The following is a 26,765-nucleotide window of genomic DNA, read 5'->3' as shown; positions in this document are numbered from 1 at the left end:
AACGTACCTAATTCTAGTCTCCCCATCGATGACAGTTGGTAAGCAGGCTGGAGGGGAATTCTTTGCCAGATTCCCAGAGCAACACGCACGCACGCACGCACGCACGCACGCACGCACGCACGCACGCACGCACGCACGCACGCACGCACGCACACACACACACACACACACACAGACCACTGATTACATTATCAATGGTGGTTATGATTAACCTGGTGGAACCAACCTGATTGCTGTGTTCACCTTTCTATTTCACTTCAGATATCCGAAAATGAGAAGTGAAATAGAATGGTGAACACAGCGACCAGACTGGTTCCACCAGGCTAGGTTACTGTACCACCAACTGAATTTTCCTGTGCCCGGAGTACCCCTGCACTAGCAGCATGGCAAAAGGGGGAATTTACTCATTGTGACTCACTCAGGTTCCAAACTCAATTTTAGAGAAGACTGACTTTATGGCCAAAATTATCCTATTTACCCTTTGTAGTCAATTTTGACACTAGAATAAAGGTTTCTGACTCATATCGATGTCACATAGGCTATTTTAAAAGGGATTAGTTGTTTTTTAGTGGCAGTCTCTCTTTAAGTACAAAGAATTTTTCTCAAGTAGTATTTTATGGGGTGACTTTAAACTGGAGTCATTTTCTATTTAAGTGATAATGCCCGAGAAGCCGGTGTTTGGAGGATATATTGACACGGGTGTTGTTCGTCTTGGGCCGGCAAACCGTGCCAATATATCCTGCAAACACCGGCTTAGAGCGCATTACGAACATATTCAAATAATGATAATGATTAACATATTTTCATTAAAAACTTTATTTTGATGAATTTATTCATACTATTTCATCCTTCCACAAGACATTGTGCCGATACAAATCTAGGGTTGCTACCCAAGCCTGCTGGTTGTTCGTTCTATCGGTTTGGTTGCCAGAGACGCGACCCAGTCGTTCAGTATTTTTGCTCTGTATCTATGGACGTCGTTAGTTCTAAATGTTCTATTGCCATACTGACTGGAAACGTTCTTATCCCTTTCTTGCTAGCTAGCCAACTACGGCTAACTTACAGTCGCGTCAAACAGTGCATAAAATAAAAGCAAAGTAGCTCTATTTGCATTTGTTTAAGCTGTTTCCTAGTGACATTTATTTGGATACATCCATAACAATGAGCTAATGAGGCGCGATTACACCTGGCATAGAAAATGTGCTCTCTGATTCAAACACAGCTTTAGACTTCTGGGTTATACCATTGTATTCATTTATTTATTCTGCATCCGTTGGTACCATTAGTCTGCGTGATTAATGGGTGCTGAGTTTTAATGGTGTTCGTGAGACAAGGGCGGATCCCGATGTGGGCCGGGTCATTTTTACAAAAACATCTGTAGAGTCAAAGTGGTTTGAGGTACAAACTAGTTAAAGCTGTCTATGACAAGCTGAGACTCTTACAAGCACGCACATGTTTTGCTCTATGATGCTCACAAGCTACACAAGAGTTGTTAGAAGGTTAGGGGTTCTTCTATATACATAGATCACAGGAAATCCCAGGACTGTCACGTTCCTGACCTGTTTTCTGTTGTTTTGTATGTGTTTAGTTGGTCAGGACGTGAGCTGGGTGGGAATTCTATGTTGTGTGTCTAGTTTGTCTGTTTCTATGTCAGCCTAGTGTGGGTTCTCAATCAGAGACAGATGGTAGTCGTTGTCTCTGATTGAGACTCATATATAGGAGGCTTGTTTTGTGTTGGGATTTTGTGGGTGTTTGTTACCTGTCTCTGTGTTTGTGTTCTGCACCAGATAGGTCTGTATCGGTTTTGCACATTTGTTATTTTGTATGTTTGTAGTGTTTCACTTGTTCTTGTATTAAACATGTTTAACACTAGCCGCGCTGCACTTTGGTCCTCTCCTTCACCCCTGGAAGAAAACCTTTACAAGGACATCATTTTGGTTATACTGCAATAAGCTCACATACAGTAGTTGCTGTCACAAACTCCAAACTTCACACATTTGTCACTGACTAGTTGGATATTAATTTCCCACTGAGCAAACAATTCCTGTACTTACAGCATTCATATAAATTAATTTGTATTTGATTTTTGCATTGGCTAACGTTTTTTATTTTATTTTCATTTTTACATTTGTCAATAAAACTCATGAACGCAACTGTTTATGTCAACTTGTTTAGTGTTCTACTTGTAGCCCTGGTTGTCCTGAAATGAATATGATAAAACATTTCATTGTGAGGCTAAATATAAGGGCTGGACATGCAGATAAATTAAAGTCAGATAAATGAATAGCCATTTTTTTCTGGAGCCTTGGGATTGATAGGGTTAACAAAGAGACACACCCATCCTCCCTTGACGATGCATCAATCAAATGGTAATCAGTCAAGAAGAAAAAACCCAGTGAAAATGTGTATCTTCAACAAAAATCCACACTTTTTCCCCAAACAACTGCCATTTATGCAACTTCATAATGAAGAGACAGAACATTTTAGAGCATATTGAGTCTTCTTTATTTTGTAAGGATTGAAAATGTGAAATCAGAATAGTAATACATTTTACTGTGAATGAGTTACAGCCTTTTTAGTAAACAGTGTTCTTTTTCTAGAATTCTATGTAATGTTCCGTTATCAGACACTTTCTTATGGGGTTTGTATATAATACACATATCTGCACCAAAACATGTTACAAATGGCATTTAGTCGTATGATATGATAAGTAAAGACACACACAAGTAATATAATATTAATAAATCATTAACTTTATTGAAAGAACTTTGAGGGGAATACATTGTCTCGTTTAAACTTGAAAACTAAGTGCAAGTTACATCGAAAATTGGAATGGAAAAACATGATAAGAATAAGGCATATCATAACAATAATTGGCTTTTACAACTTCAATTTCTTCTGTACATACATTCCATTAGGCCTTTAGCCTAATACACAAACAGTCAGAATGGCAACAAATTAAAAGCATGCAAGGAAGGCGAAATGACCAGTGACAATCTGAGTCACTGGGTGAAGACTAGTTGTCCCTTTCCTAGTGCCTATGTCTGCATAGAGTCACATTCACTGGTGTACCACAAATTAATAAAATTCCGATCCCCTACGATGCATAAATGATTTCCCTTGCAATCTGGTGTAACACAAACAAACCACGTCATATCCTCCTTTCTATCTTTCCTGTAACAAAGCCAACAATTTCTAGAATAGTCATCCAGTACATTGAAGTTCACCTAGGCTCGGCTAGGCTGTGAGGGTGAGGGTGTGATTGTCCCTCAGCCTTGTCTCCAGCCTCGGCAGCATGTTGTCCAGTCTCTCCAGCCCCTGTCTGTCCTTGACACTGTGGGGACAGATTATATTGACTGCCTGGTGCACAGGTGACAGTGTCGTCCTCCTCATGAAGGTCTGAGAGCTGACAGTCCACCAGTGTCCTACAGACAGAGGGAGAGAGAGAGAGATGAAGAGATATAGTATTTAGACCTAATATACAGTATATACTGGATAGGCCTAACAGTACACAACAATAATACATCATTGACAGTTACCAGCTAGACCAACATGATTTATTTACCAAGCTGACTACCAGACTGAGCTTTCATAAGTCATAGCTATTAGCTATCAGCATAAGGGTTAGGCTTCAGGCTTAGGGAACATTCATTATTGCAATAAATTGCCAGCAGGCTTATTATTTTTAGGAATCATATCACATATAAGCGGACACATAATGAGATATCTAGCCATGTAGCTAGTTATCTAGCTAGCTAATAATTAAATGGGTATCATACATTTTACTGGTATATAGAAATTCTGCAGCAGCCCTGTCTTGTGGCTGGCTATCTAGCTAGCTACAAATCAAATTAGACATTGTAGCCAGTTCATTTTATCTGTCAGCTAATACCAATGACAAATGCTTTTCATATTGTCAATATGAGCATTTTATTTTGTAGCTACCTTGCCTCGTTTTTGGCTGACTGTCAACTCAGCTTGTTATCAGAAGTTCATTTCACAGATACAACTTATCAATCAGAAAAAATACTCTAAAATGCACATATTATAAATACCAACATAAGTTGTCAAAGTTGTTGAGGCAGATCCCGGTGGCAGCATTTATTCACTTTCAGGCACGTCATGATTTCGCCAAGTAGGACACATTCCTGGATTGTCTTTATTATGTTGTCCCTGGACCAACAAATTAATCAACCAATCAGAACATGGTGCGCCCTTGTGACATCATCAACATGTGTGGCGTGCACAGCCCTGCCTCCTCCACCATGCAGAAGCTAAATCCTGCCCATACAGAAAATACAGAATCACTGTGCAGTCTGCTTTTCAAGAAGTAGAAACATTTTGTTAGCATTTTCCATCTCCGTATCCCACAAGTACCTGCAAAACACCAGTCTCAACGTCCTTGTTTATGAAAGAAAATCAATTTTTTTGTCCATTAAAATAATATCAAATTGATCAGAAAAGCAGTGTAGACATTGTTAATGTTGTAAATTACTATTGTACTATTCATTAAATAGTACCCGCAAAACACCAGTCTCAACGTCAACAGTGAAGAGGCGACTCCGGGATGCTGGCCTTCTAGGCAGAGTTGCAAAGAAAAAGCCATATCTCAGACTGGCCAATAAAAAGAAAAGATTAAGATGGGCAAAAGAACTCTGCCTAGAAGGCCAGTATCCCGGAGTCGCCTCTTCACTGTTGATGTTGAGACTGGTGTTTTGCGGGTACTATTTAATGAAGCTGCCAGTTGAGGACTTGAGGCATGTTTCTCAAACTAGACACGCTAATGTACTTGTCGTCTTGCTCAGTTGCGCAACGAGGCCTAGAACTCCTCTTTCTATTCTGGTTAGAGACAGTTTGCGCTGTTCTGTGAAGGGAGTAGTACACAACGTTGTACATGATCTTCTGTTTCTTGGACATTTCTCGCATGGAATAGCCTTAATTTCTCAGAACAAGAATAGACTGACGAGTTTCAGAAGAAAGTTCTGTTTCTGGCCATTTTGAGCCTGTAATCAAACCCACAAATTCTGATGCTCCAGATACTCAACTAGTCTAAAGAAGGCCAGTTGTATTGTTTCTTTAATCGGGACAACAGTTTTCAGCTGTGCTAGCATAATTACAAAAGGGTTTTCTAATGATCAATTAGCCTTTTAAAATGATGAACTTGGATTAGCTAACACAACGTGCCATTGGAACACAGGACTGATGGTTGCTGATAATGGGCCTCTGTACGCCTATGTAGATATTCCATTAAAAATCTGCCGTTTCCAGCTACAATAGTCATTTACAACATTAACAATGTCTGCACTGTATTTCGGCATATATCTGGCATATATCTGCTGAAGGGTATAAAACAATTTCTAGAATGCACAGTGGTCTCCATCATTGGGAAATGGAAAAATATGGAATTACCCAGCCTGGAGTTGGCCATCCGACCAAACTGACGGCCAACTCTAGGCTGGGCAAGAAGAACCTTGGTCAGGGAGGTGACCAAGAACCCAACGACCACTCTGACAGAACGACAGAGTTCCTTGGCTAAGATGGGAGAACCTGCCAGAAAGACAACATTCTCTGCAGCAGAGTTTTCCAACCTTTTGTTTTTGCACGTTTTGGTTTTTGCCCTAGCACTACACTGCTGATTCAAATAACCAACTCATCATCGAGCTTTGATCATTTGAATCAGCTGTGTGAAGGGGAGAGTCGCTGCACAAGACTTGAAAACTGCTGTTTAGCCATGCTCCTCAACACCTTGACAGAGCTTAAAGAATTTTGAAAGAAATAATGTGCAAATATTGCAAAGCTCGTATGATACTTACCCAAGAAGACTCACAGCTGTAATCACTGCCAAAGGTGTTTCTAACATGTATTGATTCAGGGGGGTGAATCCTTATCTAATCAAGGTATATTAGTATTTGATTTTTCATTCATCTTTTTTTAAAATCAAATTGTTCTTCTAGTTTGAGATTACAGAGTATTTTGTGTAGATCGTTGACAAAAAATGACAATTAAATCAATTTTAATCCCACGTTGTAATAATAAAATGTGAAAAAAGTTCAAGGGGGTGTAGACTTTCTATAGGCACTGTGTAACTTTGTTATACAATCGTATCTTTATGGGAGTGTTTGCAAATGTATAGGTAACACTTTACAATAAAGATGCATTAGCTAACATGTATTAATGCAATATTCCACATGTATAAGCAATTTAGTAAAGCATTTACAAAGCATGAACCATTTTAATATGTTAACTACAATACTAATTAGGACACAATTCATATGAATGAAATAGTATTAAGATTTAACCTGAAATAAATGATGAAATTAACATGAAGCAGGTTCTAGTAATATTTGTGTTGTGTAAAATAAATAAAAAAACAAGGATTAGTTTGCATGCTACAACAATAAATTACAAAGGGTCTTTGTGAATTTGGATTGACTTACCATTCAACCAAATTGTCGGTGTCAGAATCAACATGGTTGTGGCAACGTCCAAAATCTGCCCATGTTTTGCCATTCCTTTTCCAGTACAGCTTGAAGAACTGAGATGCAGTAGGATAATCTTCAGGAAATCCTTGGCAGTTTCCTCAAAGTCAATACTCTGCATTGAAAAACAGAACATAGTTTTTTTCCTTTGCATGGAACTATACAGGGGTCCTTACAGCAACATACAGTACATGCTACTACCAGTATGAAGCTATTATTCTAGTAAAACATAACATACTGTTGCACAGGACTTTAGTCTATGCACTATAACGGTGACAAACGGTACCCACAAACTGTTAGGGCCTACATAAAGCTGTCTCAACAGCAGCTCTTTCTTTTCAGCATGAAGTGAACCCTACCACTGCTACTCCTGGCTATCAGCAGAGCCTTGACTGGCAGTGAAAGAGTTCATTCAGCCTCATTTACGGCCTTTTTAAAAAACATAGCTGATATGGCTGACTTGCTTAAACAAATGTGATTTCTACTGACAATTGAGATGTACAAACTGCGGCATAAGGGAACGACGAGCGGATAAGAGGCAATCCGTAATTTTGATTAAGACATTAATGAACGAGCTAGGACGAACATAGAAAATATAACTATTTGTTCAGCACTTTTGAAATGTACAGCAACAGAATTCAGAACATGGACCGTTCTTACAGTATTCTCCCTGTACACCAAGTCAGAAACATAGGATAAATAAAGGGGGCATATAAGCAGACAATGAAATCTTTTACAATATTCAATGATTATATTTCTCTTAAACAGGCGGTAGACTACATATGCACCATCAAGTCAGAACAGTAGGCTAAGGAGGAAAGGGACCAAATTATTAGGGTGAGGCACATGGGCTACTAACAGCTTACTACACAACATACATTTAGTATTACTTTCTTGGCTACAGTATACATATCTTCCTGGCATATTACATCCTTTATGCAGCAGCATACAATACATTTTTGGACTCACCTTGTTGTACTGTGCTCACTTGAACAAGAAGGTGGCGCGGTGGTACTTATTGTGGGCTCTAGAAAGAGGCCCGAAATCCCAACTTGGAATTCCGAGTTGGATGACCGTTCAAAATTATTTTCCATGTTTTCCCAATCGGAGCTAGTTTTATCCGAGTTCCCACTTGTCTTGAACTCACTGAAGTCTGAGATTTCCCAGTTCCGAGTTTCCAGTTGTTATGAATGCAGCAGAAGTCATCCTCGATTGACAGCATTGCCAATGTATTAAAACTTTTCTGGCATTACACCCTTTTTTCGTGATATCCAATTGGTAGTTATGATCTTGTCTCATTGCTGCAACTCCCCTATGGACTAAGCAAAGGTCGAGAGCCAAGCCGCACTGGTTCTTGACACACTGCTCGCTTTACCCAGAAGCAAGGCGCACCAATGTGTCGGAGGAAACACTGACGAACTGATGACCAAAGTCAGCTTGCAGGCCCCTGCCCACCACAAGGAGTCGCTAGAGCACGGTGAGACAAGGACATTCCGTCTGGCCAAACCCTCCCCTAACCCAGACAACGCTGGGCCAATTGTACGCCGCCTCATGAGTCTCCCGGTCCTGTTGTGACACAGCCTGGGATCAAACCCGGGGCTGCGCTCCTTTGCACTCGCTGTTGAATTTGCAATTTCAAACTTGTTGTGTAATGTTTATGTCCAATGGCCGATGAGCACTGACACGTTTTATCTCCAGTTTCTCTTCATATGACAAGGATTGAAAAGGATTTGTCAGTAGATTGCCGACTTGATGCATGATGATGACTGCTTGTCTAGCTTGCTAGCTAAGAATTTGGAAGTATGATGTTGACATGATCAGTCGAATCACAGCTACTGCAGATATAACGTGATTTTATGTAATTTTATCTGTGGCCAATGACCTTGAGCCTTCTTGGATGGGCACTTCTAATGTAAGTCTGTGGCAGCAACCAAGGGGCTTAAATTTTCGAGCTCTCCCTGTAGATTTTGTGGTGAAGTACCCCTACGCTCTGTATTTTATGCTGGCTGCCCAACCACCACAGAAAGCACTGAGCTCGGCTGAAACACCTGCATTTTGGAGGTGCCTTACTCAAGAAAACAAAAAAGAGACCATGTTTGTATGCGGCTTTATTAACTCAATGATAACATTTCTTTTTACATTGTTTGCAAACTGATATGTGATACGTATTAATGCCAAAAAAACATGCAAACAGAAGAAATATATATATATATATACACAGTACCAGTCAAAAGTTTGGACACACCTACTCATTCAAGGGTTTTCTTTATTTTTACTATTTTCTACATTATAGAATAATAGTGAAGACATCAAGATTATGAAATCACACATATGGAATCATGTAGTAACCAAAAAAGTGTAATATATATCAACATATATGTGTGAGTGTGCAAAGCTGTCATCAAGGCAAAGGGTGGCTACTTTGAAGAATCTCAAATATAAAATATATTTTGATTTGTTTTACACTTTTTTGATTACTACATGATTCCATATGTGTTTTTTCATAGTTTGTTTTTAGCTAAACAGGTGGGGTAAGCATGGTTGATAAATAAACCTTGCATATGTACAAAATAGACCCAAAAATGTTCATACACCATTTTTCACGCAAAAGTTAGAAAAAAACACAAAAGTTGGAATTTATCAAAACTGAACTTGATTTGAGTCTCACAGTTTCTAGTGGTTGAAGTTTTGCATTGCAAGAAGGTAAAAGTAGCCTAATAGCCTTGTGCAAAAGGGGACTGGCTGCCACAGTCATGACTGCCACAGTCATGTGATGATCCAGAACCGCCACAGTTTTATGATGATCCAGGACAACCATAGTGATATGACGATCCGGGACGACCAGAGTCATATGAAGATCCAGGACATACACAGTGATATGACCATCCAGAACAGCCACACTCATAATCCAGGCTAATAAGAAGCATGTGATGGCACTTTAGTGATAGCTAGCTAAATGCTAGCAAGCTCACTTTTTGAAATTCATTACTCTTAGCAGGATAGCTCGATGCTAAGCGGTGGTCTATAACAAGGCTGTGGTCTATAAGAAGGCTAAAAAAGAAAAATGTTTAGTAACATTGTACTTGTAATGTTTTGACTTGAGGTCAATGGTGAAGGAAAATGTACCTCTTATGTTGAATACCAGTGCAGATTTTGCAGCAGCGCACAGCTGGTCAGTCAGATCCACTATAATTATTTATTTGGGGGTAGACAAGGGGGGCGTTGCACATCTTGCGCATGTTGATGATGTCATAGGCCAGACGATGGTCTGATTGGTTGATGGACTTGTTGGTCCAGGGACAACTTAATAAAGACGATACAGGAACGTGTCCTGCTTGGTGAAATCATGACGTGCAACATGCACCAAAACTCACAATTTGCTCAAGCCTGCCATTGACGCATTGATGTCAGTTGTTACTATGGCAATTCAAGATGGCGCTACCCATACCTCTAATAAACATGGTTCAATACCAAATCCTAAAAATAGAGATGTTTCTATGTTAAATGCACATTTTAGTATTAGTGGGTGGAATACATCTCTTTGCTTAGCTTTGCATCATAAAGTGTTTCCATTCCCCTATAAGATATCTTTACTTTTACTCAAGTATGACAATTGAGTACTTTTTCAACCACTGGAGATATGATGAATTTTTTTTATTTTATTTCACCTTTATTAACCAGGTAGGCCATTTGAGAACAAGTTCCCATTTACAACTGCAACCTGGCCAAGAAAAAGCAAAGCAGTGCGACAAAAACAACAGCACAGAGTTACACATGGGATAAACAAACGTACTGTCAATAACACAATAGAAAAACCTGTATACAGTGTGTGCAAATGCAGTAAGGAGGTAAGGCAATAAATAGGCCAATAGTGGCAAACTAATTACAATTTAGCAATTTACACTGGAGTGATATATGTGCAGATGAGGATGTGTAAGTAGAAAAACTGGTGAGCAAAAGAGCAGAAAAGCCAAAACAAATATGGGAATGAGGTAGGTAGTTGGTTGGATGGGCTATTTACAGATGGGCTGTGTACAGCTGCAGCGATCTGTAAGCTGTTCTGACAGCTGACGCATAAAGTTAGTGAGGGAGATATAAGTCTCCAACTTCAGTGATTTTTGCAATTCGTTCCAGTCATTGGCAGCAGAGAACTGGAAGGAAAGGCGGCCAAAGGAGGTGTTGGCTTTGGGGATGACCAGTGAAATATACCTCCTGGAGCACGTGCTATGGGTGGGTGTTGCTATGGTGACCAGTGAGCTGAGATAAGGCGGAGCTTTACATAGCAAAGTCTTGTAGATGACCTGGAGCCAGTGGGTTTGGCGACGAATATGTAGCGAGGACCAGCCAACGAGAGCATACAGGTCGCAGTGGTGGGTTGTATATGGGGCTTTGGTGACAAAACGGATGGCACTGTGATAGACTGCATCCAATTTGCTGGGTAGAGTTTTGGAGGCTATTTTGTAAATGACATCGCCGAAGTCAAGGATTGGTAGGATAGTCAGTTTTACGAGGGTATGTTTGGCAGCATGAGTGAACGATGCTTTGTTGCGAAATAGGAAACCAATTCTAGATTTAACTTTGGATTGGAGATGCTTAATGTGAGTCTGAAAGGAGAGTTTGTTTACAGTCTAGCCAGACACCTAGGTATTTGTAGTTGTCCACATATTCTAAGTCAGAACCGTCCAGAATAGTGATGCTAGTCGGGCGGGCAGGTGCGGGCAGTGATCGGTTGAAGAGCATGCATTTCGTTTTACTAGCATTTAAGAGCAGTTGGAGGCCACGGAAGGAGTGTTGTATGGCGTTGAAGCTCGTTTGGAGGTTTGTTAACACAGTGTCCAAAGAAGGGCCAGATGTATACAGAATGGTGTCATCTGCGTAGAGGTGGATCAAAGATTCACCCTACATGAGCCTTTAGATGTTACTTAATCTGATTATTTGGTGTTACTTAAACTGATTATTATCTGAGTAAACTGATTATTTGGTGTAAACACAAATCTGTTGAGTATCTAAATGAGGGAATCAAGCAGCTCATCTTGAAGACTTGTACAGTTGTGCTGTGGGTACAGGTTCCCAGGTTCCCCTGACTCCATTTAATGGCCCAGAATGATTGTCGGAGTATACAATTCTCTTTTTTTCTGCCTGCTGATGGCTGAGGGAAGGGGGTTGGACAGTGTGACAAAGGCCTGATCTCCCCCATACAGACCCCATGCTGGGACTATGCTTCCCACACATGCATACACACACGTACAGCTGCGAACAAACAAACACACACATCGCGCGCGCATAGTCAGCTTTAAAGTGCCCGCTCACCCCCAGTAGTAGCTTGAAAGAGGTGCCAGTGATCTACAGAGGAAGGGAATCACAGCGGCTTTCAGTGGCTATTAGAGCTAACACCCTGTGGATCAATAAGGATTCGTACTACCACTGAGGTCTGACTAATAGGCTTCTGCAGGCTCGCATATAATGACAGTATTAGCGCAGATGCCCAGATGGATAGCACGTTGGGAGAGAATGATGAACCAGAGACAGATGGAGATAGAGAGATGGAGATACAGAGAGGGGAAATAGGTTACTCATATTAGTTGACATAAGTGTTCTGAAAATGTTTTTACAGGAGAAATACCCTTTAGTGTTGAATGATCATATTGGTATAATCATTTACATCATGTTCCTTTAGCTGACATTTTTAGGGAACGGTTCTGGCTCAAGCTACAGAGGAAGTAAGTAGTCCCTTTAAATAAAAAAGCAAACATCATGTGGTTATAAGAAAATAGCAAATTCACCACAGTGTGTTTTTGCATGAGGAGAAAAATCTGGACTCATATTGGGATGTATCTATCCACCAGGCTGTTCCTCCTGCTTGAATAATAAATAATGTTGAGTTTGCCTTGTGGCCACCTGACACCCATTAGCTATACGCCCAGCTGAGGGGCTGGAGTTGGGGGAGCAGCAGCATCTATCTTCTTTCTCTACGTATGCACCGTTTTTAATACAGGCTCATGTTGTTGGGAATCTGCAGCCTCAAGTACCAGGATGTTGGCTTGGGTTTCATTTAATTACTGTCTCAATGTATCTTCCTCATTCTCTCCAAGTCACTGATCGCTTGTCTGACCACGTCCAACAATATTAATGTAAAAAACATCTTTGTATTCTGTAGAGGTACATGCTATTGTATGCTCTGAAATGTGGAGGGGATCTGGCTGTTTTACTTGCTACTCATGATCATATGAGTTAAGTACCCATTTTCCTTCCTGTTTTCTTTAAAAGGCACCACTGAGAAATAGCTAAAAGAAAACGAGGTCATTTCCACATATGAAAAAAGGACCAGGAAAGCACTTTCAGTTCTGTGCCAAAGCGTTAGTATAAAACACATAGTGTTAGAGTAACTAAGCAATGCAGCTGGGGATGCACAACTATGCAACTTATAGGCAGTCTTTAAATCAAGATGCAAGCAGGGCCTCTACCCCAAACCAAAGGTTACAGAGAGCCTAGCACAGAGAGAAAGAGAGAGAGAGAGAGAGAGAGAGAGAGAGAGAGAGAGAGAGAGAGAGAGAGAGAGAGAGAGAGAGAGAGAGAGAGAGAGAGGGGTGGGGTGGGGTGGGGAGAGAAAGAGAGAGGGGAGAGCAAGAGAGGGGGGAGAGGGAGAGAGAGAGAGAGAGAGAGAGAGAGAGAGAGAGAGAGAGAGAGAGAGAGAGAGAGAGAGAGAGAGAGAGAGAGAGGGGAGAGAGAGGGGGGGGGGGAGATAGAGAAATGGGTTGTTTAAAGGAGAAAAACCTCACCCCCCCAAGTGTAATATCCTCAGTCTGGGGGTACTGCAACTGGATTCCTCATGTTAAAATGTCCACACTATGATCCCATCCCTTCAGAACGGCCTGAAACCATGAAAACTTGGCAAACACATGCCGTTGTTTACAAAAAAAATTCTCCTTTAAATGAGAGAAAAATATGTTCATATTTGATGCAGTGTTTTTTTCTCCAGTCCTTGGTTACATAACTATTGGGTTTGGGAGATTTTTATCTCCTCCTTTGAGCAAATATTCAAAAAAGGTTAGCTCGGGGAGCAGGGGAAGTTTTAAACCTCTTGGTCACAATGGAGTTTTTAGAGGTGATATTGACAATAGAGCTGGTCTGTTTTTGTGGAGAACAACGCAACCTTGAATAATGCAAACCCAACCAAACCCTGTTGCTTGTCAAGCTTACTTTAATCTCACTGATGATCTCTCGATTGAAATGTAAGGGGGATTTAGATAATGATAATTTACAGGACGTTTTCTGAGATAAATATTTTATCCTATTTTCATATACACAACCCATTGGCACAACCCAAGAACACTTCAGACGGGAGAGCAAAAACAACCCAGCGTGTCCATCCACCCAACCCCCCAGCTCTCAAGAACATTCCTTTCATAAATCTGAGGGCCTGAGTATTTCTTGAAGAAATCGGAGAGAGAATTCAGGGTGGCTATGTAGAGGAGCTCATTATGGTGCCGATGGAAGACGCTTGGAAACCATTCATATCTCCATCGAATCTTCTCTCCGATTTTGATCCACGTCTATAAATACTGTGTGAGATTCCATATATAGTACATATGCCATAGACACTCATGAACACACACACAGACTCATGAACACACACACAGATACACACACAAAAATGTGCATCCACAAACACATACCATTTAACTCTCTTGTGCTAATGCATGTGCTTTGGCACCTACATGACAGATACCCTCTCGCCTCTTTTAAGATGTAGGTGCAAGCACCATGCTCAGGAGCATTCCGCAAGGGCCGATGAAGTAGGTGTCAAAACCTGTATTTCCTTACTGCCAGTGAAATTCTATGGCCATTTCATCCTTCTCTTCCAACCTCTCCATCCACCTGCCCAATTTCATCCCCTGAAACAGTATAAAATGTCTCAAGCCAAAAGAGAGATTAGCTCATTTGTAATGGTTGTGTTCTCCTCTGTATTGCGTCAGAGCTCTTCCTTTCATCCCAGACCCTCATCCCCCACTCACCCCTGCCCACCCCCTTGAAAGTCCCTTCCTCCTCCAAGAATGCACACCCCTCCCCCAACCCCCCTCACCATTTCTATCTCTGAAATGTGGGGAGTGTGTGCTGCCCACAGAAATAGAATGAATAGAACAGGCATCCCCATTCAAGTCATTGATGGCATAATGGGTGGACTGGCAGCCATTTTGAGTGTACCCATGCCAGGAAGTAAAAGCAGGAAGTGTACCCTTGAAACTGTGCTGTGATTTGTTGAGTCAACTCACTGACATTACAAAAAATACATTATATTGTATTAGCTACATCAGTTAGCATAATTTGAATGAACATTCTACATCACCATGGCAATCCAGCATCAGTTGACAGAACATTCCAAATTACCATGGAAATGATTGTATCACAATTCCAGACAGCCATTGAGAGTGTACTCATGAGTTTACCAGTCAAATGAATGCAATAAAGAGGTCAATGGAATACAGACAGTGGGGGATAGAATAAGGATGCAGGATTGCCGCACATTCAACAAATCTGATATAACAAAGTAGATATTAATCAAATCCGTCATGATTGATGTATTGTAACAGGCCCACAATATGGTTACTAAAGTCCAATTTGGATATATTTGGCTGTTTTTGCTGCATAACATTTAGAAGTTGTTCCTTTTCCAGTTTAGAAGAAGTGACTGCTAAATGCTAACTCCCGTTCGTATGAGCTGGTAGCATAGCTAGCATACAGACATCTGTGGTGGTAGTCAAAGTCGTTTTTTAACTGCAATGCTGTTGATTGGTGACGATCTATACAAACATTATATTCAGATTTTTACCTCAACCTAGTGTGAAATACACATATAAACAATAGCCTAAATGCAGGAAAATGTTGCTAGGGGGCAATGAGGAGATTTGGGATCTTTCCCCGACAGCATATTTCCCCCACGTGTTTCCATGGCATTTCCATTGTTTGGGTCAAGTTCCATTGACCTCTTTACTGCATCTTTTGCCAGGGTTAGAGCTTCCAAGCCCTCTCTATTCATTATATTTCTATGGTGCTGCCTGCCTACCACAGCTTGAAGTTCCAGTGAGATGGGTTATTATGATGTAAGAGGTAGAGGAAGAGATGACCCATGAAATGATCTCTGTCTGCATGCATTAACATTGTCATATTTTTCAAAGAAACGCACAGGCAAACCAAGCTCCACCAAAGAAAAGATTTGTAAGGCCGAAGACCTTAGGGACGTTGTTCTAAAGGTAATACAATCAGGCGACCCCTAAACAAAAGAAACCTGGTCTGTACTTAACTGTAGAAGTTTGAAATGAATGATGTTCTGTAGATACTGTCTCCTACTGCTGATACTGGTGCACTCAATCTATCAGCCAACAACAATAAAGCAATGGACTGATTTCAGTTTTAAAAGATCTCAATTTTTTGCACCTAGGGTTTACTAAGGCTTACTTATTATAATCAATCATAAAGGTATCTTAAAATACGGTTGAAATAATTGTAACATGTTAAAATTGACTAAAATGACCCGTATATTATACAATAAGGCCCTATGTAGACTTTTGCCTAATTGATATAGAAGACATAAGAACAAAAGAACAATCAGGTATAACACTATTTTTTTATTCTCCATTCCAAGCCATCAATAAACATTCCTCACTGTTTGCACCACTATAAAAGGCCAAAACTTTTTATCCATCATTTTTTTCATATAGTTAAGGAAAGGATATGTGAAAGTCTAAATTAGATCATTATTGAATGCTATACCAAAAAAAACATTTTTAATATTCATCAGCCTCCCACACAAAGACAAGACTATTCATTCCATTCAACATTTCCAATGTCCAGTTTTTTGCTCTGTTGTCCAGTTTTGTTTCCGGTTTTCCTATACTCATCCCTCAAATTTCGCTGGCTTTCATCTCACCACAAATGCTGCAAACACAGGCTGCCCCTCTGCAATGACATGTGGGGCACAAAGACTCAGTGTGGCACACTGCATCCATGTCTCACATCTCTTCCTACATGTATCTCACTCCCCCTCTCTACACTTGAGTGGTTGTATTTCCTTTTGGTTAATCGGAAACTCCTTTGCCACAAAATACATTTTTATATTTATCTTCAGAAGCCTGTGTTGGAGGTTTTTTCGGATCATTAGGGACATCACATTTATATTAGCTTCAGACCAAGTCTACAGCCTGACTTATTGCCTCACCGATTGCCTCAGGAATCTGGATGTCGCCAGTCAGGTTCAAGTTATTTTTTAATTCGCAGTCACTTTGCACCTCAACGGCATCCTCTGGCTTGTCAATGCCGTTGACACATTCCTTTTGCTGTGGCTCCGGGGCAGACACGGCAGCCGGCTCGGCTGCCTGCTCCTGACACTCCCCATTGACCTCAGGGGCAGAAGGCTCAGCAGTAGCCTCCACTGCGGAAACAACTTCCTTGTTGTCCAGCACAGCCTCCTCTTGCTCAGCGCTGGCCTCCTCTGCAGCAGCAGGTGCAGCAGATTCTGAAATGATGATCTCCGGGATGGGTTCTGCGATGTCGGCAGCCTCTGGCTCTGCTGCTTCAGTTACTGCATCAGCAGCTTCAGATTCAAGCTCTGCTATGGATTCTTCTACAGGTAGGGGGAGCTCTTCAGCGGCTGGTTGTGGGATGGATTCTGCCTCTGGCTCTGCGGCTGCCTCTGTGGCTAACTCTGACATGGCTTCTGCAACTGATGCAGGCTCCTCCTCCGGGGCGGGTGAAACTGCTTCTGCCTCTACTGGTGCCTCGACCACAGCCTCAGGTTCTGGGGCCTTCCCTGTAACAGTCTCTGTTTCAGGCTCTGGAGCAGCAGGCTCTGGTTCTGTAGTGTCTGTAATCTCTGCTGTCACCTCTGTGGCTTGTTCTATAGCCTCAGAAGCCTTTTCTGGTGCTGCAGCTAGCTCCACAGAGGCTGCCGCAGGCTCTTCTGGTGCAGGCTCTTTTGGTGCTGCCTCAGGCTCTTCTGGTGCAGGCTCTTTTGGTGCTGCCTCAGGCTCTTCTGGTGCAGGCTCTTTTGGTGCTGCTGCAGGCTCTTCTGGTGGAGGCTCTTCCACTGCAGGCTCTTTTGGTGCTGCTGCAGGCTCTTCTGGTGCAGGCTTTTTTGGGGCTGCTGCAGGCTCTTCTGGTGTAGGTTCTTTTGGTGCTGATGCAGGCTCTTCTTGTACAGGCTCTTCTGGTACAGGCTCTTCCACTGCAGGCTCTTTTGGTGCAGTCGCTGGTTCCTCTAGTGCCGCTGGTTCTTCCGGTGCCTCTGTTTTATCTGGTGCTGCTGCAGGTTCCTCTGGTGCTGCCGCAGGTTCCTCTGGTGATGCTGCTGGTTCCTCAGCTGCTGCAGGTTCTTCCGGTGCTGCCACGGGCTCTTCTGGAGCTACGGGCTCTTCTGGAGCTGCAAGCTCTTCTGGAGCTGCAAGCTCTTCTGGAGCTGCGGCTGGTTCCTCTGCTACTGCTGCAGGCTCTTCCGGTGCTGCCACTGGCTCTTCTGAGGCTGCAGGTTCTTCTGGTGCTGCAGCTGGCGCTGGGTCCTCTGGTGCTGCAGCTGGTTCTTCTGAAGCCACTGGTTCTTCTGCTGCTGGCGCTGGTTCTGCCACGGGTTCATCTGGTACAGCCGCTGGCTCTGCGGTGGCCCCCTTGGTCACTGCCTCTATAGCTGACAGGGCCTCTTCTGTCGCTTCTGTGATGGCTACCGCTGTCGACTCCACTGCTCCCTCCACCGCAGCAGACACCTTAGGAGCAGTCTTCGCTGCCAACTCAGCGACCGGAGCTGGTGCTTTGCTCTCCACGGCATGGGCCACGGCCTCAACGGCACTCACAGCAGCCACAGTAATCTCCTCCTTCTTGTCCTTTGGGTCGCTGACATCGTACCCCTTCTTCCTCTTGCTCAGCTTGCCTCCCATGGTGTCTCCTAAAAGTGAATAATAAAATCAGAATTACTTAACAAGTGTGATAGGTTGTTGCGTTTGAAAATATATGCATAGCATATATCCATTTCCTTTAACTACCCACCACAAACCTCAATACCAACTTAAAGCTGAAGAAAATGCAAGGCATTGCAATCATGCCTCCTGTCTCCGAGAAAGCACTCAGTCAGGCTTTAAAGGGGGAAGTCATTTCAATCTGGAAACCACACTCTGCCAAATACTATTGGCTAAAAGACAAATGACCACTGCATGGGAACTACTCCAAGTTCTAAACTATCCAGTGCTCTTGTATAAACCACAGGACAAACACCCTCTCTGGAGTCCTAGGTAATGTTATTATGTGCCAAGTGAGCCTCCCATTCCACTGTTGCCCTATAATGGTCTGTTTTAGTTGTACACTTATTCCCACTGGTATACTTTTAGAATAGCAGGTTAGAGGCACAGTTAGAGGAGGAAGGGGGACTTGAGTTCACAGAATAAAGAAAAAAACACAAATGCTTTTAGCTATAGGTTTTGGGAACCTATTGAGCACTTGTTGTCAGGACATCTAAAATGACTGCAAGCAAACCAAAAAAAAGAGAGGGAGAGAGAGTAGGAGAGAGAGAGGGGGGGGGATATAGCTATCTAGTGCACTGTAAATAAGTAAGGGATAATCAACGAGGGGTTATTCATTCTGTGGAAAATAATGAACGACGTGGAATGCCCTTCAAGCCAATCAGAAACGACTATTGAACAATGCCATGGTATTTTGAAAACTACAGGTTGGTGATACATTTTTTGGGGCTATGGTCTGGATTTGGTCTATCGTTTAGTGCAAGGGTTAGATAAGATTCAGGCCAGGGTACATGGATAAGATAACATATTATTTTACAGACCACAAACTCGTGTTCTGCACACTCCTGTTACTTGCAACCACTAAAGCATTGGAATTAAGTAAGGGATAATCAACGAGGGGCTATGCGTTCTATGTAAAATAATGAATGATGTGGAAGGTGTGTTCCACAACGCGCCAGTGGAGTGGAACTGACCTTCCACAGAGATGCATTATTTTCCAGAGTATGCATAGAACCCAGAGTTGATTATCCCTTTTATACCATGGCTATATTATGCTACTAGAAAATAGTTATTTTGCAAGTACAAATGTGTTCAACATCCACTGAAGTAGCTAACTAGCAAGTTTACTAGATAGCTACAGTAGTTGCCATGGTTAAACCATCAGCTAAAATATCAGACCTAGCTTGCTATTATGAAGATCAAATTCAACAATACCAATACTGTTTTAAATGTGATTTTTGCATTCAAAAGCAGCTCAAACAAAACATGTAAAAAATTTATGATAGCCATTGAATTCTACCATGCAAAAATACCAGTGTATTATTTAAGCAATAATGCCCGAGGCGGTGTGGTATATGTCCAATATACCATGCTAAGGTCTGTTCTTTTACATAACGCATTGTGCCTGGATACAGCCCTTAGCCATGGTATATTGGCCATATATCACAAATCCAGAGGTGCCTTATTGCTATTATAAACTGGTCGCCAACGTTATTGGAACAGTAAAAATACATGTTTTGTCATACCAGTGGTATACAATCTGATATATCACGGATGTCAGCCAATCAGCATTCAGGGCTCAAACCACCCAGTTTATAAAGGGGAAAAATGCATGCTCTAGAATGCCCTTCAAGCCAATCACAAAGGACTATTCAACAATGCCATGGTATAATACTGAGTAGTAGTATTCCGAGTTAGTACTATGCATCATCCACTGATGACAAAACATATAGCTAAACTATTTGCTTAAGTATGTGTGTAGGTTGGTCTCACTCACAAAATAGTGTTTATCTTATTCCATTGCCATGCTTGTAAGAGGAAGAGCTGATTTCAACATACCTCAACTTCCCTTCCCTCTATCAGAAAACTGAGAACTGGGAATTAAATGTTATCTGAGCGATATGTTTGGTGATAATAGTACTAAATTAATCCTTAAAATAATAGTAGGCTGGCTGTCAAAGAAATCAATATTTACCATTGGAATGGATAAACTAAACAGGCATTATAGGTTACAGGTTTCTTCTGCCTGACATACAGTATCAAGTGAAGCCAAAAGGTGGAAAATGCTCAACATGCAGGCGGTTCTCAAAAAAGACTATTCTTTGAGGCAAAACTAAGTACGAACGTAACAATAGACTATGGCATTTTCCGCAAGTACTTCGTTTGACCATATCCAAAATGTCACAAACATAGTTGAATCTAATTTGGCTTTTTCGTCAGATGGGTGAGAGAGCGACTGCCATATAGCATATTTATCTGAACTGCAGCACACACGGGCGTGATCATAATAGGAGCTGTCCATAGTACTGCATTGGGGCAATCAAGAAGGGATGCAGACAGAGGGAGCCATGCGCCAGGCCAGCGCCGGTAGGCTAAACAGCTAAATCCATGCTGATATCAGAGCAGCGATAGTTCCCCTCCACTAAACTATCGGATAAACAGGCTTTCATATTCCTCCCAATCACTGTCCATATTTGAGGGTCGCTATAGCATGCGAATTAAGTTAATTGCGGGGGTTATTTAATGTGTTTGACTCAATTAATTGAATCGGTTTACATGACATTTGTCTATACACACACATTGAAAGAAAAACCTTCAGACATTTCAAAATGAGATTTCAATATACATCTGCCAAAAGCACATGACAATGTTCACATATTGGGGAAGTACATGGAGCCTATAGGCGAGGGGATGAAACAGTACCAGTTTAGGGGTGTGAGGGATAAACCAATTACAGCAATATGATCACACACAGATTACTGCCATGTGTGATTTTGTCTTAAAACTCAAATATGGCTAAAGACACGTTAATTACGATGAAGGAAAATGCGCAGAGAATTGTACAACTCCTGTTGCCATAGCAAGGCACTGAGAAACGTGCATCCTAGCCTGCTACAGAATTAAGTTAACTGTGAAACCCACCTGATTGTAAAAAGTATACATTTTATAGTTTGGATGGATGTCAGTCTTTGATGTTTGTCATTATAGAACAAATATAAGTCATTATTTAAAACGATATATTATCGACAGTGAAGGCACAAGCGCAGTGACTCCATCCCCCCAACCACATTACACACCGCTACTCCACTCTATCTACCCTGTTCGTTAATGTAGCCATACCGTCTAGTGGGGCTCCACAGGCGTGTGGAAAATATGTTTGTATTTTTTATATTAAGCTTGAATCTTGATTTGTCATCTTATTCTGCACTTTATATATTTTTTTTATGTATTACATTAATTGATTTGGGCACACACAGCCCTATCACCCTGATGCTTCTGGATATATTTTTTCTACGCCTCATAGCGCAGACAAATTGTTAAAATCCCAGCCAGTAGTCCTTGGAACATCAACATAATTAAACGCAAATCATGGCTTGAAGATGTTGAATCTGAAAATCTAGCACGCACGGGTAGGAATGCAAATACATGGACAAAAGAGAACAAAGGATAGCTTATCCAACTCTTTCTCCATTCTCTATTCTCCAATTTACCACAACAGCATGCTCTATATGTTCTCTTATTTTCTCCAGAATTATAAAAATAACATACAAAAGCTGAAAAATATAGATACAAAGTTCACCAACCTGGATTTCTGCCTTAAACCCAAACGGTAAGGAGAGTCGAGGAGCTGATGTATTCCCTTGCAAGACTGAGCACGGACTGATAATAGAAAGAATCTTGCGACTAAAAGCTGCACCAAAGCCCTCCTCGTTCCCTGAGGTGCAATCTAGGACTGTGCTTTTTTGAAGAGTGCCCCTATAGGTTTGCCAGCCATCATTCGCTATCACAATCTATCCCACCCACTGCGTGCAATCTAGGGGAAAGTGGGGTAAATTGAGCCATTTTTTACATTCAGCATCACTCTGTCAAGGGAAATATAGTATTCTTTCTAACAAAGATATCTAGGCTACATATATTTCAGAATGTTGTGTATCCCTGGAAATATTCAGAATTCATGTAAACGTTACAGTTTGGAAAACGGAAAACATAGGTCGTTTTCTCTTAGCACAACTTACCCCTGGTATTGGGTAAATTGAGCCGCAGGACAGGGTAAATTAAGCCACCTACAAATTTAAAGCCTTGTCTATCTCAGACGAGGCCGGTGGGAGGAGCTATAGGAGGATGGACTAATTGTAATGGCTGGAATGGAACCAATGGAACGGAGTCAAACATGCAGTTTCCATATGTTTAATGTGTTTGATACTGTTCCATTTATACCATTCCAGCTTTCACAATGACCCCTTCCTCCTATAGCTCCTCCCACCAGCCTCCACTGGTCTATCTTTATTTCCCCATACACAATTCAACACAATCACAATCACTTTTTTGTCTTTTAATAATTTTAAGCATCTTTTAACACAGGCTTAACACCTAACAAACAATGTACTTAAAAAAACCACTTTTAACATAGGCCAGGCACTGTTGTTACCTCATATCCCAGCGACAATGAAACGCTACTAGCGCACACCGCTAACGAGCTGGCCATTTCACACTGGTTACACTCATCTCCCTTTGACCTCCTCCTTCTCTGCAGCAACCAGTGATCCGGGTCAACAGCATCAATATAACAGTGTTGCTTCCATCCCTCTCCTTGCGCCAACCTGTGCTCGAATCAAGGACCCTCTGAACACATCGATAATAGTCTCCCTTAAAGCATCTATCCCTCCACAAAAGCCTAGCATAGCAAGGAAATCATTTACTTCAAGGTCTCAGAGTAAGTGACTTCACCGATTGAAATGCTACTAGCCTGCCATTTCACACCAGTTACACAAGGATGCACTTTCACACTAGGTTTAGGACCTCAAATAGAAGCTTATAGAGACCCCAACTGATGTATAGAATAATCTTTAAATGATCTACTTTGGTGTAGATACAAGCATCATAAAACCTCTTAACACAAAAAAAATATTTCACTTGATGAAAATACATTTTTTGGACCTAACTTGCTTACCACTTTTTCCATGTGGTTTCTTCCTTCAGACTCCATAAAACGATGACCTCAATATTTGGTCAAAATATAAATGTTGTGCATGGTTTCCTAGAAACAAGGGTGGCTCAACTTACCCCTTTGGCTCAACTTAGCCCCTCTCTTCTATACTCTAGTGCATACTTCTGTAGATTAGATGGGGTTTACACATTTGAATGCCCACTCTTATTTCACTTCATAAGTGATCACTAACACAAAGGTCTTTCTTCGACTTAAGTTTGTATTATACTGATGTAGTCTTATTTAGTCTTTATCTGTGTGGTGAGTGGTGACAAAGAGGGCAATAACACAGCAATAACCCCTTCCTCCCCCAATCAAAGTCAGAAACAGACTATATTAAGGACCTTATTCTAAGGTGGTTCCTGGTGGAATGTTGAAATTACAATATTATGTTTCATATTTTTTTGTTGATTTCACCTTTATTTAATCAGGTAGGCTAGTTGAGAACAAATCTCATGTATCGGTTCAACTAGAATATATCTATTGCACCACAGTTTCCCTACAAAGAATTGTGGTCAAATTGAATAATACAGAATGGAAATGTGTTCTTTCCGCTATTGTGTTGGATGACTAAATATTTTGCAGTATTATGTAACTCAGTCCCTTTACTCCAGGACCTGTTTAAGCCAATTTAACCACGTGACATCAGGGCCGTAGCTACAGTACATATGAGCAGAATTGGGGAGTAAAGGATTACATGTAATCAGTTACATGTGTAAGGTTCTGTATTTATTTTTTTAGTCAACCCTGTGTTCTGTTTCGTTGTGTTCTTGAACGTAGCCCTGTTTCCTTGTGTTCTTGAACGTAGCCCTGTCTTTCATTTTTGTTCATTGATATCACCTGTGTTAGTTACTCATCTGGTCTCATCAGCTCCTTATTTAGTTCAGTTCATTCTGTTTGTGCCTTTGTGTGGTATTGTTCGTTTTGACTCTACTAAGCCTTGTCCTAGCTTGTTTGTGAGAAGCAGTTATAGCCTTCAGTCCTACTTTTGATTCACCTGTCTGTTTGCCTACCTGTGTATGACCATTGCCTGCCTGTGACCACGATTCCTGCTTTCTGCGAAGGCGAAATAATCCTGCCGCGCTCTGTGCGTGAATCTACACCTTTTTCTCCCAGAGTATTCATTACAGAAAACCTCACCTAAAAACGGATTGGATTCAGTGGAGAAGAGCAGGGTGGATTTCGTTGTCTCTACTCACAGGCAAAGCCCTGGATTGGGCCACTTCCAACAGCACAGAACTTGGATCCGAGACCCATTTCCACACCCTTTTCAAAAATGTATTTGATCACTCTCCTTCCGGTCGTCCTATAGGAGACCTCCTCATAGAACTTCAACAAGGACGCAATTCAGCTGCCCAGTATGCCCGCGGGTTCCGCACCATGGCTGCAGGGAGTGGATGGAGTAAGGCTGCTTTACTTAGCATCTTCCGAAGTGGGCCCAACAGCACTTCAGGTGGATATTTGTCCTTCTTCCCCATCTGCGTCCAGCTTCTTTTTCGTTGGAAAAAAGAACGGTGGTCTCCGTCCATGTATTGATTAGCGTTCCCTGAATGACGTCACGGTTAAGAACTGTTTCCCTCTTCCTCTGATCCCAGCGACCCTTGAACAAGTGGGCCGTACCAACATCTATACAAAACTTGACGTGCATATAACCTTGTCCGTATACGTGAAGGCAACGAATGGAAGACTGCCTTATTCACCGCACGAGGGCACTACGAATACCTGGTCATGCCTTACTAATGCCCCCGCCGTCTTCCAATCCTTTATGAACGAGGTTTTCCAGGATATGATCAACCGCTTTCTCATCGTCTACATTGACATCCTGATTTACTCCCACTCCCTGAAGGAACACATACGGCATGTGCAAAACGTTCTTCAATGGCTGCTTGACCATAACCTTTACGTGAAGACTGAAAAGAGCACCTTCCATGTAACCTCGGTAAACCTCCTCGGTTTCGTACTGACACCTGGAGGGGTCAGCATGGATGAGAACAAGGTCACCGCCGTCAGTAACTGGCCCAAACCCACCACTGTTAAGGAACTCCAATGTTTCATTGGGTTCTCCAACTACTATCGCCGGTTCATTCGGAACTTCAGTTCTACTGCCACTACCCTTACCAGCCTGGACCCTTCAATGGACTAGTACCGCACTGACTGCTTTAAACAACTTGAAACGCCTTTTCACCTCAGCTCCTGTCCTTCGCCAACCTGATCCGACCCTTCCTTTCACCCTGGAGGTGGATGCCTCCGAAGTAGGAGCCATACTCTCTCAGCGGGTGGGAACACCTCCAAAATCACATCCCTGTGCCTTCTCCAGGAAGTTATCCTCCGCTGAGAGGAATTACGATGTGGGGAACAGAACTCCTCACCATCAAGCTGGCCCTCGGGAGTGGCACCACTGGTTGGCGGGTGCACAACATCCCTTTCTAATCCTAACAGATCATTGTAATCTGGAATATATCAGTGGTGCCAAGAGGTTAAACTCCAGACAATCCCGCTGGGCTCTTCACATGCTTCCATATTCACGTTACTTACATCCCTGGAAATATAAACTAAAAGGCTGACGCTCTCTCCCGCCAGTTTGACCTTCCGACCAGTAACTCAGACCCTACACCCATTCTTCCTTCCTTTTGCATTATGGGACCGGTACAGTGGGAGGTTCACTCTGCCATACAAGAAGATGATGTAATGCTGTCACACGTCCTTGGGGTCAGGACATCCGGGCATTACATGAACCACCGAACTTCTAGCCCGTAAGTTCTGGTGGTCCTCACTGGCATCTGACGTAAGGGATTACATACTCTCCTGTCCAGTCTGCGCCGAAACCAAAAGCCCTCGTAATCTCTCTTCTGGTAAGCTTCAACCTTTGCCAATCCCTCACAGACCCTGGTCCCACATAGCTGTTGACTTCATCACAGACCTTCCTGAATCCTCTGGTAACACCACCATCCTTGTCAGACCATTTTTTTTAAATGTCTGGTTCCTCATTTACCTAACGCCATGGAATTGGCTGAGTATGTTCCTGCAGGTGTTCCGTCGATTCCGGAGGACATCGTCTCTGACTGTGGGCCCCAGTTTGTCTCCCGGCTGTGGTGAGCCTTCTGTGACCGACTGGGGGTCGCCCTCAGCCTCTCCTCCGGCTACCATCCCCGGGCCAACGGGCAGACAGAACGCCTGAACAAAGAAATAGAGAAGTACCTCCGCCAACAATGTTCTGCCTCTCCACACGACTGGAGTCGGTATATGGCCTGGGCTGAATACGCTCAGAACTCGCTCATGCTTTCATCCCTGGTACTG

At 42.2% G+C, this 26,765-nt stretch overlaps 1 protein-coding gene across 1 annotated transcript; it reads right to left on the bottom strand.

Annotated features, from left to right (window-relative positions):
* Nucleotides 1-16,116: 16,116 nt before the first annotated feature.
* Nucleotides 16,117-22,139, bottom strand: LOC120055981 (proteoglycan 4-like). The gene is made up of 2 exons (XM_039004086.1): nt 22,066-22,139; nt 16,117-18,411 (listed from the first exon to the last, which is right to left on the bottom strand). The coding sequence occupies exon 2, from the start codon at nt 18,401-18,403 to the stop codon at nt 16,661-16,663; it is 1,743 nt and encodes a 580-aa protein (XP_038860014.1). The 5' UTR covers nt 18,404-18,411; nt 22,066-22,139; the 3' UTR covers nt 16,117-16,660.
* Between the last annotated feature and the right edge of the window lie 4,626 nt (nt 22,140-26,765).

The sequence above is a fragment of the Salvelinus namaycush genome, chromosome 1 (assembly GCF_016432855.1).
Source record: "Salvelinus namaycush isolate Seneca chromosome 1, SaNama_1.0, whole genome shotgun sequence".
Classification (NCBI taxonomy): Eukaryota; Metazoa; Chordata; class Actinopteri; order Salmoniformes; family Salmonidae; genus Salvelinus; species Salvelinus namaycush.
Note: the sequence above shows the minus strand (reverse complement) of the source record. Positions and strands in the feature narration are given on the sequence as shown.